This window comes from Parasteatoda tepidariorum, chromosome 9 (genome assembly GCF_982258835.1).
Source record: "Parasteatoda tepidariorum strain Cologne lab strain chromosome 9, Ptep-v5.0, whole genome shotgun sequence".
Lineage (NCBI taxonomy): Eukaryota > Metazoa > Arthropoda > Arachnida > Araneae > Theridiidae > Parasteatoda > Parasteatoda tepidariorum.
Genome location: NC_141763.1, coordinates 34,744,376 through 34,759,349, shown reverse-complemented (window position 1 = coordinate 34,759,349; position 14,974 = coordinate 34,744,376). Strand labels below are relative to the sequence as shown.

Sequence of the window (14,974 nt, the reverse complement as noted above, 5' to 3'; positions counted from 1 at the left end):
AACAAATTTATTTACTTTGTAATTTAATTCCTTATGGGTGCCTTAAATTAGATTTCCGATAATTTTCACATTTAAAAATATAAAAAAAGTTTTGTCAGAAAATAAATAAAAAACTTACCTAATTAATGAAGAAACTTTTCTTTATAAATTCTTTTCAATAATAGATTGCGTTCAGAACAAGGTTACGACGGCGATCACGAAGTTAATCCCATTGAAAATAATCTACAAGAAACGATTTCAAATCGCGAAGTTGCGATAACGAACATGTGATATAACGATATAAGGTCTCAAAAGTGATTCTGATTCTACCGCTCATCAGTCAAGGCCGTCTCAACATAACGAAACAATATCGTCTTCCACAGCGCGAGTTGGCATCGGAACGTAAGAGAAAGTCCTTGCGTGTATCGCTATATCGTTATATCGTCTTCTTCACTCGACGGCTTAAATCACATTTCTGATGTATCGCTTGGAATGAAAGTTGCTGTATCGGTTTGCCGATATAGGCGTTAAATCGATATGTCGCGATATATCGATTTATAGCCCAGTCCTAATATATATATATATAGGGCTTAGTCTATTATTAGATGGCAAATACAACTTTTATTTTGTTACTTTAAATTGTATTTTGATTGAAACACAATTATATTAAATCAGGGTATGGAATTGCCACTTGTCAATATTTTAAGACTGACAAGTAAGTTTCATGTTTTAAAATATTGAGTTTTAAGTCATATTCACTTTATCTTGCCTCCATGAAATAGTGTGTAGGAAGGTTCTGATATCAAGCTATTGCATTTTTGTAATTATTTAGAAAAAGAAAATGCTGTGTCGCCCACTTCAGATCTTTCAAACCATTAGGAAACCATAAAAAGCTTGACACTTTAAGACAAGCTTATTTTGAATTAATATTATTGTTATAAATATGGTTCAATTTTTAAGTTTCTATGTTCTTTTATAGTTTTTGTTACCAAAAAGTTCTTCATATGCTTCTGTTAACATTTTAAAAATTGTTTGTATTTTTTATAATTGTTAAGTAATGGTGTGTAAAAATTTTAGTTTGATTAGTATCATTGATACTGAAATTTCATCCCTGGGTTTAATACTATATAAAAAAAAATTTTAAAATTACATATTATAATGAAATATTTAAATCTTATAGCAACTTGTATCAATATCTACATTTGAAATAACTTTGCTTTTATTAGAGATGCAATCCAGTGTGCTACCATCAAAAATACTGTGCAGGTTTGTTTAATTGCAGCACCACTTTCTTAATACATCATACTGTTATTTAAGTATTTTGTTGGGTTTAGTAAAAGAGACATGTTATTTAAAAAATCACTAAAAAACAGTTTAACAAAAATAGTTTTATTTAAAACATAAGAAGTAAAATTTGACAACCTCACATCACAAATGTCTAAGAAGAAGTGAAGTACAGGAAAGGAAATTTACTTGTAAAACATTAAAAAAATGCAGGAATTATGGCGTGCATATGAGTCGCCTTGAACAGGTGGTTTAAAATAGCTGGTAATATTACTATTTTGTTTCTTTTACCCTGCATGACTTAAGAAATTACTCCTCTTTGTTTTGATTCAGCATTTTCTTTTAAATGCTTCAAAAGGGAAAAAAACATCTTATTATCTTGATAATGATTCCATATTTTTATTATATAATCAGGGTGGCCACCCACCTGGAAAACCTGGAAAAGTCAGGGAAATTTGGATAAATACCTGGAAAAATCAGGGAATTTTAAAGAAAGGCTGGAATTTTTCTTAATTTGAATTATTTTACCATCCGTTATGTACACTTTATTTAAATTGAAATTTATCGTCAAACAGTTGAAATATCATCAACTTAGTAATACTTTGTTTGCATTAAAATTCTTTCCATTATTACCCTGCTAAACTAGAATTTAGCAGAATTACTAGAAAATTAGTAAATTTTAGGAAATATTGCTTAAATATGAGTTTTATTTACATTGTTGTTAATATATCTTTCATAATTGAAATTAGTAGTGATTTTTCAACTAACTTTTACAAGATGGAAAATTGTAAACACATTGATCCATACATTCCAGCGGGAAAAAGAAGGCAATTAAAAAAAAAAAAATTGGGTCACTGTATTAGCTATTTGGTACATTTTGTGCAAAAACCACAAAACTAGCACTTTAAAACATTTTTTTTTCTTTAGTAGTAACAAGCTAAATATATTATTTTCTTCACGTCTATTCAAGATGATACATTTAAAAAATAACATTTTAAATAAAATACTTTATAATATTGACACTTTTCTCGTATTCACCTGCACTTTATGAGAAAAGAAAATACGCTGACCTGGAAATTTTAAGATTGTTACTGGAAAAATCAGGGAAATTTGAAACCTGATTTGAGTCGCCACCCTAATAATATCCTTAATAAAAAACTAATGACGGCATGTTATAATTTGTATTGCCTAATTCTGTTTATTGCAATCGCTCCAAAAGATAAATTTTCTAAAGACTTGGTATATGGTTTATCGTGTTTCAAAACTATGAAAGTCAGTATAAAACTAAACAATAGTGTGATCTTGATCATTAATTATAATTAAAATAGCTCAATTTCAAATTTGGTTTTAACAATTTCAGGAAGTATTGAAAATGCATTCTGCTCTCTTTCTAATACCCCTTGCAGTTAGGCTTGTTAATGATGAGTCCCCTAGTTGTCGAAAAATGGCTGCCCAATGTATCAAGAAGCTTTTAACAAAGGTAATTATCAGTCTTGATTTTCTGGCGTATGTACTAACAAAATATCTATGCAAATGTTTTTTAAGTTGAAATTTTTAACAGCTCTTATATTTTTACTAACATTGGCTGCAAGCAATTTTTGAAATATAAAATGAAATACATTACTTGAAATTAATTGTATAAAACTATTCACCCTGTGTTGATGAAAAAAATTAATATATTTTCTTACCTCTTCTTTAATTTTGTTTGATGTCTAAAATAGCCATTTTGTTTGAATGTTAATTCTAAAAAAGTTTTTCTTTTTAATCCTGTATTTTTTATACTTAAATTTGTAGGTATTTTGATTTCTTAAAAATATTTAACATGATTTATATAAAAAATTCATTTCATCTTTGTATGAAGTAATACTGAATGTTTGTGTCAAATTTTTTAATCAAAGAATTGTTTGATTTTTTTTTTAACTTTATTATATTATAAACTGGCTCATTAGTTTACTAATCCTAAAACTTGTTGGCAGTTTTTATAGGTTATTGTATATAATGTATATAAAACATTTTTGCCTGATATTGTATTACTTGCATTTTCAGGTTCAGCATGATGGCCGTTTATCTCTGTTTTCAATAACCTTCACCTGGCTTCAAGCAAAGAAGGTCAGTAGATAGTTTTAAATGCATGCTTATAATTTTATTAACTCTCTTAGTGTTAATCACTTCTTTGTTTGAACGTTTTGCTGATGGCTTTCCTTTTTGTTTTTCCCACGTTAATCAAGTGCGTAAAAGAGAAATCAAAACACAATTTTTCCCTAGGGCTCTACATTTGGATGATAATGCTTATTACTATTTGTTATATTTATAGAAAAACTAACCACAAAACAATTATTTTTAGAAACTCATTAAAATGTTATCAATCCAATAAATAAGAGTTTAGGTAATTATTGTTGATGAAAAAGTTTTAAAATAATGTTTTAACGATCTGATAGTATATAAGATTATGCATGAACCATATCATTTACACTACTTAAATTTATTTGCCTACTTGTAAATAATAAACCTGATAATACAAAGGAAACTCCATTGTATGTAAAATATAGAAACCCTGTACCAACTTGAACTGAATTCAGGAAGGACTATGAAATGGTTAAAGTCTATAATAATAAAAACTGCTAAGTTATACTGAAAAAAAAGTAAAAGAATATTATGAGAGAAAAATGGATATAAACGCATGTGAATTTTTTGTGCTTTTTATATCGAATTTTATTATTTTAATGAATTAGCTTTAGTTTAGTTTTTGGATTATAGGAGCATCTATTGAAAAATATTCTATTGGTGCTATTGCAGAAAGAAAAATTCCGTAATAGGATAACAAGTTACTGCTCTAAAGGAAGGATATTGCACTCAGTGTTATCCAAAGAAAAATTTTATGAGAGCAGTTTTACTCTACTTTTTGCTGAGTGAATTTTAAAATAGAAGAAATGGAAATTGAAAACATAAATTAGTTTTGTAAAATAATGGCATTTTACATACAACACAAATTATGTTATAACTAACCTATAAATTATACTAATAAAACTATTATGACTTGAATTTTTAACCAAAAACTCATTATTCCTTATTATTTTCAATTTGTTTCACTTAACAGTTTCTGAAAGGTTCTAAAACAAACTAAGTACGTTATAAATAAATTGAATTTAAATTCATGTATCTTTTTTCCTTCCATTTAACAGCATGCTCGAAATTTACGTCATAATTAACACTTTCATTGGTGGGATGAAAAAAGGTGTTCTTCACCCTTCAGAAAACAATCTAGAAAGATCATAAAATTGCTTCAATACTTTTCAGATTTTTTTTCTATTTTGAGTTTCAATATCTTTCAAAAGCAGCTGAAGCTATTGGCAGTGTTCGAGCATTAGGAATTATTTTTCTAAATTTAGAATACATGAAAGGATTTGTTATCACTCTGTCATTAACTGATTTTCTAAGTGATTATTTTTATTCAAAAACAGGAAAAAAAATGTATGAGGTATTTTCATTTCCAGTAAAAAAAAAAATTTGGGAGTATAAATCAAATCCGATGCGGGAAATGTGCATCTAGATGCGTTTTGGCGAACTCTGATTGCTATTAGTTTTTTTTTTACTATTCTTTTTTTGTAACAATATCCATATTGCTACTGGTGCACACGCATATTCAATGTGTTTTAAATCAAATTTTTTTCTTTAAATTTTGCATTAAAATCACTTCCAATAAATTTAAATTTTCCAATAAAAAAGTTGTAATAAGTTTTTTTTTAAACCAAAAACTGATAATTAATAAATAATTAAAAAAAAATCTTTCATGAGTATTTCATCCCATTTAAATATTTGGCTTGTTCAAAATCATGCTCACTTCAAAATGCTAAAATTTCTGTAGGTTTCTCATAAACGCTTGGGTGCTCAACTTTGTGGCATGTTTGCTGAAGTGGAAGGAGAACAATTTGAAAATCACCTGCACCAAATTTTGCCTGTTCTTGTTGACTTGATCATTACTTACAATAATGAAGAAGTAAGTCTTTGACGAACCTATATTGGCATATGAGAATTATTTTAAATTACTCAAAAAATAATTGTGAAAATTAATATTTTTTAGGCTAAGAGTCCAGCTGATGAAAGAAGCACTGACCACTTTTTATTCCATATTTTGAATGCTTTAGCTAAAATGCTTACTTTTTGTCCCATAATTAAAAAAGAGGAATTTTCTGATGATTTGAATATAATGTGGGGTAAGTTAGTTTTTAAATTAAAATCATTGTAACAATACTACTTGATAAACTCAAAGATATTATGTCAAAAATTTTGTAACATTTTTTGTTAATTTTTTGTTATTATCATTGTTGTTCTCATTTTAACTGTAGATTTTTTTAATTTTATATGAATGTCTTTTAGTAAATTAGTTTACTTATAAAAATGGAACAGAAAATACAATACTTATGCAAACATATTAATTTCTAGTCACTATTTCAGAAAGCCTTTTTCTTTACAAGAGGTGCCAACTATTACGATTTATCGGTAATTGCTACGCTTTTATAGTCAAGATTATGGTTTTTGAGAATTTTCATAATATGTTAAAAATAAGTTGTGTTTTTCTTAACTACAAAAACTTATAAAATTTAGTTGTATGCTGCGAATATTCGAAATAAAGTAATTTAAGTCTTACTTTCTCTATTTAATAGTAAATGCATGCATAATATTATTAATATTAGTTATGTATCTTCATATAGAATTAAGTAGTAAAAACACATTTAGTTGAATTTATTATAAGTTAAATGTATTATTATACTTCTGATTACAGATGGCTGGTTTAGAAAGTTGACACCTCTGCATGTATCTTATCAATGTAATTATCTTGTTTTATATATGTATTTTTTATAGATAATTGCTCTAGTTTTTTTCCCTTCTCTTTTTAAGATACTGTGAAAGAATTAATACTGTATCCTCATATGTGGGTGCGTCTTGCTGCAAGTCAATTATTTGGGCTCCTTCTCTCCGTTTATTCAGTGGATGAAGTACAAGCTGCAATTTGCAACCAGAATGGAGAAAGTTTCATCTACCTAAACAATAGACAAAAGGTTTTTCATATTTTAAGAGAAGTTCTTTGTGTGTTTATTAAAAGGAAAATTATTATTAAATCAATGTTTTTCTGATACTGTATTATTTTGTTTATTTTCGATTTATTTTTATCATCAACATTTTGAAATTCTTATCAAGTTACATATAAAATTAAACTCTTTTATAGAAAAACATGCATGCAGTTAACATCCCTTAAACCAAAAATTAGTTATTGAATGATTCTTTTTATGAGTCATTTTACATATCCTTATTCTTATTTACATATTATCATTTTACATATCCTTATTCTTATTTACATATTATCATTTTACATATCCTTATTCTTATTTACATATTATCATTTTACATATCCTGTAATTTATGGAGCAGTATTCTCAGAAATATTTTTTACCTCATTGTTTTTAATTATTTTTTGTGAATTTATTATGTGATGCAGGGTTGCCTTAGGTGACTAAAATGCAACTATTTGCAACTATTTTGTCATGAGGCGACTATGGCAACTTTTTTTGCCTGAAAAGGCTAAAAAAGCAACTATTTTCAGGAAAAGGAGACTATTGGGAGACTTTTCTGTACTCCTAGCGATTTTTTTTTTTTAAGAAGCTTAAATTTGGTCTAAAATCTACACCCCACAAGATGGTTTCTGAACACACTGAACTTTTTTTTTTCTTAAAAAATAAAAAATGTAGCAAATTTGAGTCTTCACTTTTTAAATTGTTCTTTTTGCACAGACTCTATTGTAAGTCTATTTCATTTCTCGATCACCTTTTTAATGATTATTTCTACGAAATTCTGCATGATTTAAAAAAAATAATAATTTATACGATATTACGATGCGTGAATTTCGAATTTGAGTAATCACTTTTCATATATATATATAAACATTTACGTTTGTATAAAAATGATCATATTTGCCACCAACTTGACTGAATGGATCATGGTATATACGAATTAAATCATTAACAAAATTTTAGTCATATTTTTGATGAATTTTTGTTCTTATTTAGGCAACTATTTTCCTAGTTTTTGGCTACTATTTTCATGTTTTAGGCTACTAAAAGCAACTATTTTGTTCATTTTTTTCTGTGGCAACCCTGTGTGATGCCAATTGACATGAGTTTTCTATGATCAGTTTTTCTATCTTATTCTTTCATATTTATATTATTAGTTTTATTTTCGTACAGTAACTTAAGCTTACATTATTAAAACTTTTACTAACATTCTATTATTTCAAAATAATTTTAATATTTTTAGATTCTCTATATTTTTTTTCCTACCTGTTCATTTATTTGTTGTAAATTAAATCTTGTTAAAAGTTTAAAAATATAACTGTAAATTTTGATTGTCTGGTGTTGAATTTTATGTTTCTTTCCTATTCTTTAACATTTAAACAAAAATATTCTAAATAGTAAATTTAGTGCACACAAAATAGTTTCTTAAATTTTTTTTTCAAATGTATTTTTAATTTTTTTTTCTAATATAATTAGCATATTTTTCCTCTCTCCCTCTCTTCCCCCCCCCTTTTCTTAACTATCTTACGCTTATGAGCAGATAGCAGACTGGCAAAGCATAAGTTTCTTTAAAAGACATATTTAAGGACTATGTTATGCATAAAATGCTTATGCTTATTGGTAAAACAGTTGGGAGCACCCTTAAATTGAGGCAACAAACACATTGTCTTGTAATGCACTTTTAAGCAAATTAGCTATATCAAGAAAAAAATAATATTGTCGAATATATTTTTTTAAAGCACAATTTTACTCAAAGTAAATTTATATTAAAGTACTTATTTAAAATTTGTTAACTAATTTTTTTTCTTCTTTCAGCTTAGAGATTTGTCAGCCGATTTTTGTACACAACTCCAAAGTCCCTATTTAAATGAAAAATTAAGTGAACAAGTAAGTAAAAATAAACATTCTTCCAAAAATATTCTTAAAATGTTCACTAGCTGTTTAGAAAATTATTTTTGGAAATCTAGCATAAAATAATTTGAATGGAAAGATGTAAAATTAAAAAATAAATAAGTAAATTATTCGAGCAAATACAAAAGTTTTAAGGCACTCTGTTTATGTATTGTTTTAAAGAAGCAAAAGTTAATTTCATAACACTGTTATATCTTATCTGTGAATGAATTAGTAATAAACTTGTAACAATCTATGTTGTTAATAATCTCTTAAGTTGTTCATATTTGTTAACTAATATGTATTAATAGTTAAATCTTTTGCGACCATATGACAGCTCGTGTTCTTCACTAATTTCTATTGTGTATTGATAAAATGCAGTTCCAAAAGTTACAAAAGAACAGAAATTAAATGTTATCCTAAACTTTGTTGTTCCAAGCTTTAGGAATTTTCAGAATATAACCACACAAAGAAGCAAAAATTTAACAATTTTTAATGTATATATATAATTTTAATCTGGTGTAAAATGTGTGACGATGAACCTCATTGAAAACTTAACTAAAAGCATCTAGCAGCTTTAAATCTTTTTTCTCTATTATGATAATTTCTAATTTTCAATTCTAGTAGTTCCAATTTCAGTCTAATATAATGCTATTTTATGAACTGCAATTCACCCTAAACCTCATTAACTTCATGGGTGTAAATAATAAAATTTACAGTTAAGAAATTTCTGTAACTAAACAAGAATTATTAACGTTTCACATTTTTTGTTTTAAAAAAAGTTGCAATTTCAAAAGTTAAGCATCCCAAAATAGATAAAATTTTTTGTTAATTTGCTTGTGGACATTTTACATTTTTTCTGTAAATAATAAATAGTTAAGTGCGTTCTGTATTCCTCATTGTGTTTCTTACTTAACACAATGTGTTATGTTTCTTGTTAGTTGTAAAAAAGCAATCATATCCACATAAAGCAATCATAATCATCACATGTGAAGAAAAAATGTTGGAAGCAGATAAATGTGACTGTTAATCAAAAAAATAACATTTATTTCACATTCATGCTATTATGATTGGTGTAAATAAATAGGTGACAAGTGTAACTGTGGCATACTTTTTTGCTTATGGAAACCAAAAAATAAAAAAGATTTACAGGGATGATGTTTTTTATTTTTCCCTTTAATTTAATTTAAAAAAAATCCACTTTTTCAAAGAAAGTTCCTCTTCTGTTAATTCCTAAGTAAAATATTTGTTTCATTCAAACAATTTAAAATTACTTCCATATGATTTAAAATAACATATTGTAATCATGATCATAATGCTAAGATTTAAAGTTACACATCGTAGTCTACATTTGTGTGATTTTAAATTACTCATTATGATTCATTCCTGTGATCTAAAACCTGTAGATCGAGACCCTTATTCGCATAATTTTCGAATCATTTATTGAGATTTGTATTCAGACAATTTAAACAAAATCATGCATCAATATTTTTTTATTAAAACAGTGATAATATTCTATGGATATATGCTTCCCACATACACTTTTTTTCTTGCTCAAATTTCAGGAATTTTTTCGGTTATTTAAAATATTTTTTGCACATAAAGCATTTTAGAATTTCGATTTTCAGCTTTGTTTGTCTTTTACCAAACTTATCTGTGTATTTAGTGCTTTGTTTACCTAACAGAAACCAAAGATGATTGGTAGCTCAATATCACTCCTAAATAGTTAATATTTTATAATTGTTTATTCTAGGTAATTCGTAATCTTGTGTATTTAGCAAAAGTGATATCCATTCTTCCTGAAACAACAAATGAGGAGGAGGATGGAGATTGTGTCCAGGTTACTCTGGGATGGATGATTCGCAAGTTGTGTCGAGAGGTAAAGAAAGAAGTTGCTGAACAGCCATCTACATCTCAAAGGGTAGGCTGCACGTTTATGCTTGAAACAATATTATATTTTGAATTTATATTTTTGACACTTAAGTGGGAAGAGTGTGCAGTGCAAAATAAATAAATAAATTGACCACCGTGAACAGCTTTTAATCTAATGATTAGATCTTCGTGTTGTAAGACTCAATTTGATAGTTTGAATGGGGTGACCTCAAATATGTTACTTTATTAGTGCAGATGATATTTTAAATTATGAAATCAGACACAAAAAGGCACTTTTTCTGAATAAACATACTTTTTTTTACCATTAATTTGGATTTCTAACCCCCAAAATATGGGGGGTAGCCATAATCAGAGAAATATGGTCCCTATAGTTAGGACAGGATAGCGGTTCAAACTTTCAACCCCTTAACGTTAGTTTTACTTTATGCGTTTATGACTATACATCTAGAACTTTTCAAAGTGAATCGAAACATTTTTGCATACAATTATAAAATTGTTTTTTCCAAAGATAATTTCATGCAAATTATAACTTTTAGTAAATATTTATTATTTTATTTAATAATAGTCTGAAAACCTTTGAATTGCAAATTATGCAATTTTTTACATCATTATTATTATTTATGCTTTTAAAACATTGCTATTTTTACAAATTTTTTTGAGATTTCAATTTATATCTAATTTGATTTATTGTTTATTTCATGAATTAGGAATTTGCTTAGATAAATACTCCTATTAAAAAAAAATGCTCTTATTTAAAATTAATGAACAAAAAAAAACTTTATTTATATTCTACTGATATTGTCATTAGTGTATGAAGAATTTTTCTTGTTCATCAAATTTTTTAAAAAAAAGTTATCTTTTATTTTTCAGAGAAAATGTGTTTTCTTGTTTTTGGGAGCTGTTGTTCATGAACTTGGGAAAGAAAAAATAATTCCTCTCCTAAACAATATTCTTCTACCATTGTGCAGAGAAATTGCAGATAGTTCTAAGCAAGCTGGTAAATAAATTTTAATAATGTTATGTGTATCATACATAATTATTGCAGTGCATTATACTCAGTATTTAACTTTTTACCTATTAAAAAAAATGCTTGAAATAATTATTTTCCAGATGAGGAATTGAAAAAGAATGCTCAGGAAGTCATAAATATAATTCAACGTGTTGTGGGAATTGATGACTTTACAAGTGCCTACGCTGATGTGCAAACATTTTTGTTGAAAAAGAAAGCAAAAAGGAAACAAGATAAAGCTAAAGAGGTATTATGTTTTTTTTTATTAATTTAGAATTTTTAATGACAGAACTTGTGTAAATCTGCTACTGCGTAATCAGGGGGGCAGGAAATGAAGCATCAAGAAAGTTACAAGTTAAAAACAAAAACAATCTTTATTTTAAATTATATGTATTATGCACAAGGTGCGTGTACACAGTTTGGTTAGGCTTTCTGTCTAAAATTTAAGGCTTTTTGGACACATCTGTACAAGACATCTTTGATGGTTTAAATATCAAACACTATTTGTTTATGATTGTTAAAATATATTAAGTTGTTTAAGCAGAATCTATTGTTTATATTATAATTTTATTATCAAGTTATTTAAAAAATTTTAATGCAATGTTTCATTATAGGCTATTACGGACCCTGAAAAATTTGCTCAAAGAAAAATGAAGAAACAAAAAAGTAAAAAAGAATCCAAGAAAAGGAAAATAATGAAAATTAAAGGAAAAAGGAAAGCTAAAAAACCAAAATTAGCTGACTTAGTAATTGCATCGTAATTAAATTTTATACCTAATTTGTAAATATGTTTTGATAATTTATTGTTGAATAAATTGTTTTTAAGAAAACTTCCTTTTTTATTTCAGTATTTCAAATTACTAATTATGTTTATAGTCTCATCATAGTTGCAATCGTGATCAATTAATACAATTACAATAAATTAGCCTTAAATATGTAATCTAATTTCATAAACGCTTTGTTTTTAAATATTACTGTTAAAAGTTTGATGTCTTAATTCCAAATAATTAAATTGCAAATAAATTTCAAAAATTTGAGAGAGAGAAAAAATCTGATAATTTTTATTAGATTTTGTTTATGAAGTGTCATGTGCATAGTCATGTGCAGCTATATGCACATGACTATGGCACAATTTTGCCTTAAAGCAATAAATATTAGCAGTACAATTTAAAATAAAAAGCCATGGTTAGATTATTGGGCGCCCAGAGTAACGCAGTCCTTAAATAGTTTTTCTATACTTTTGAAATTTATAATTTATTATGAATGTAATGAATAAAGTTATATTAGAAGGAAGAATTTTAAGTTTTATTCTTTTTAATATTCTAGCATGCTTGAATATTATGAGAATAATACATTCAGACAATTCATCCCATATAGGCTGCCCTCCCCCCCAAGAAGGAACCCCTAAACATGAAATCTTCTAAAACTTATAATATTGGGGAAAAAGTTTTTTTGTATGAAGTTTTTTAGCAGTTTTCTTGCTACAGTGATATGATTAAAAACATTTTTAAGCATAAAAACAAGATTGTTTGTACTCTGGAAAAGTGAAAAAACTGATAGTAAAATCCATTTCATATCTAGTTTTTGACCCAAGGAATAAATGTCCCTAGTTATCAAGACTTATTAACAGTTATTTTCTGCAAAAAACTTTTAATAAATCTTGTTCGCCAGGGTTCTTTATTCTTCCTGAAAACAAGCTAGTTATGAAATTGTTTTACTACCAGCTTTTTCTCTTTTTTGAGGGGGGACCAAATAGCCTGATAATATCCCTCAAAAGATTATATTTTTTGTGCTCAGAAAAAAAAGACAGCGTATATCTCTAAAAGCAAACAAACAAATAAAATTATTTTCTCTTGCCTCATAACTCTTGTTTTAGTCAATCTTTATACAATTGAGCTATGATGTCTATGGAGAAAGAGTGTTCGCTTTCCAATGAGGTGAACCGGGTTTGAAATCCGATGGCTGGTTGATACGAATTCCGTATCTGGCTTGTAGCGACCACAGTGCTGACGTAAAATATCCTCAGTGGTAGACGGATGAGAGGTTTTTGTGGTTTCCCTCTCCGTGTAATGCAAATACGGGTTAGTTCCATCAAAAAAGTCCTCCAAGAAGGCAAATTTCTCCCAAAACTTGATCCAGGAGTTCCCTTGTTTTGTGGATTGGGTTCAAAATTACACGACAACGGAATTTAACATTAGTTGTTGTGAACCCAAAAAATTGGGTCGGCTGTTCAATGACGGTTATAAAAATAAAATCCTTATACACTATTTTATTATTTTTTGAAGGGGTTAATTGCTGATTATGTTGCAAAATTAAGTGGGTATAATTTTTTCACTCAGACTGTAAAGTAAATTAATCGAAAGGTGTTATTTGTTAACTAAGTCTGATGTAAAAATATGGATAAAAATACGAAAGATTATTAGGGCAGCTGGAAGTCCTGGCTATAACAGGCCAGGACTTCAGAGGTGTCAAATCTTTTGATAGTGATAGGGCATAAGAAAAATGAGCTTTAAAAATAGAGAAAAGCCATCTGAAATCATATCACAATTTTGAGCAAATACCTTTTGAACCTAAGAAGCAATATCTCCAACCATAATTTGTATACATTGACAATAAGAGGAAAGAATTTATGAAATAACAAAATAAAAGCCACTCGTCTGAGTTTTTTTTTTTTTTTTTTCTGTACACAGCTCAAAATGTCTGTATACAGCAAAACAACATTTTACAACTAAACGGAAGAATTTCGTTCTTACTTTTTTAAACACTATAAGCATAAAAAGTACGGGTCAAAGTTCCGGACTTCGGAGTGGTTCGAAATATTACAAATGTAATTTTTCAGGGGATATTTTAAAAGTTTTTAAATATCTAAATTCGTACAAGGTAATTTTAATACCTCTATTATAAATTTATAGTACACAGTTTAGTAAAAAGAAGTTCACAGTTTAGTAAAAAGAATTGTTGCCTTTTAAAGTCTTTTTCAAAAAAAGACAAATTTAAAAAAAAATTTGTTATGTGATTCAGATTTCTTAAAAAATCTATTATGTGTTCACGTACAAATTTATTTGTAGGTGAACACTGAATCACAACCTCGCTTATTCATCACTGGCAGTGGTGATAGATCTGTAAGATATATTGTATAGTAGGATATTTTAAATATATATTTCATATATGGTCAGCCAGAGGCTAAATTGCATCATTTGAGTGGAATAAATCAATGGTCATATGCGTTTTCTATTGGATCCCATCCCAATAATTTATTCTTATTTGTTGCTATCTGTAACAAATTGATCAGTGTACATGTAAGAAGTGACGTCAGCTTAGGCATCTCAATAGTCGAAAGTTGACGTTGGTAGGGATGGTGTGCAAGGCGTGTCCTCACCATCTACTTGATTGCCCGGATATGATGCCCATGGAAGAGGTTCTTGAGAGATCTCTCATTTTCATCGATTTTTTTGAAGACTCATGGATCTGGTATAGCTCCGCTATCCCAGCTGGGATTGGAAACAACAGGGATAATGTTTTCTACACAAGGGTGTGCTCCAAACTCTTTACCGACTATATTTCCGGGTTACTGTTTCAGGTGTATTTTGAAGCCATTTGACTCCCAACGTGATCATTGTGTTTTGAGACTTTCTTGAGTAGTATTTCTTGTATGCTTGTATTTGTTACCGGATTTGTGTTAAAAAGAACTGTTTTAAGTATCGTCAATTGAAGATTTGTCATTTCAAGACGTAGGAATCGTTATCATATAAAGCACTTCTTAAATTGTCAACAATATACTAATTTCAAAATTCAAATCTAAATGATGATTTTTAAAACGAAATTTATTTCGCTGCTCCAACAATATGCT

General features: G+C 27.7%; 1 protein-coding gene across 1 annotated transcript in view; it reads left to right on the top strand.

Moving 5' to 3' along the window:
• LOC107453043 (small subunit processome component 20 homolog) overlaps positions 1-11,954 on the top strand; it is a 64,298-nt gene extending 52,344 nt beyond the window's left edge. The window contains exons 53-62 of the mRNA XM_016069706.4: positions 2,624-2,743; positions 3,310-3,372; positions 5,129-5,260; positions 5,345-5,477; positions 6,163-6,323; positions 8,148-8,219; positions 9,976-10,143; positions 10,986-11,112; positions 11,226-11,371; positions 11,739-11,954. Coding sequence (XP_015925192.1) covers positions 2,624-2,743; positions 3,310-3,372; positions 5,129-5,260; positions 5,345-5,477; positions 6,163-6,323; positions 8,148-8,219; positions 9,976-10,143; positions 10,986-11,112; positions 11,226-11,371; positions 11,739-11,885 — 1,269 coding nt within the window. The 3' untranslated portion in view covers positions 11,886-11,954. The remainder of the gene's footprint in view (positions 1-2,623; positions 2,744-3,309; positions 3,373-5,128; positions 5,261-5,344; positions 5,478-6,162; positions 6,324-8,147; positions 8,220-9,975; positions 10,144-10,985; positions 11,113-11,225; positions 11,372-11,738) is intronic.
• Positions 11,955-14,974: the final 3,020 nt, after the last annotated feature.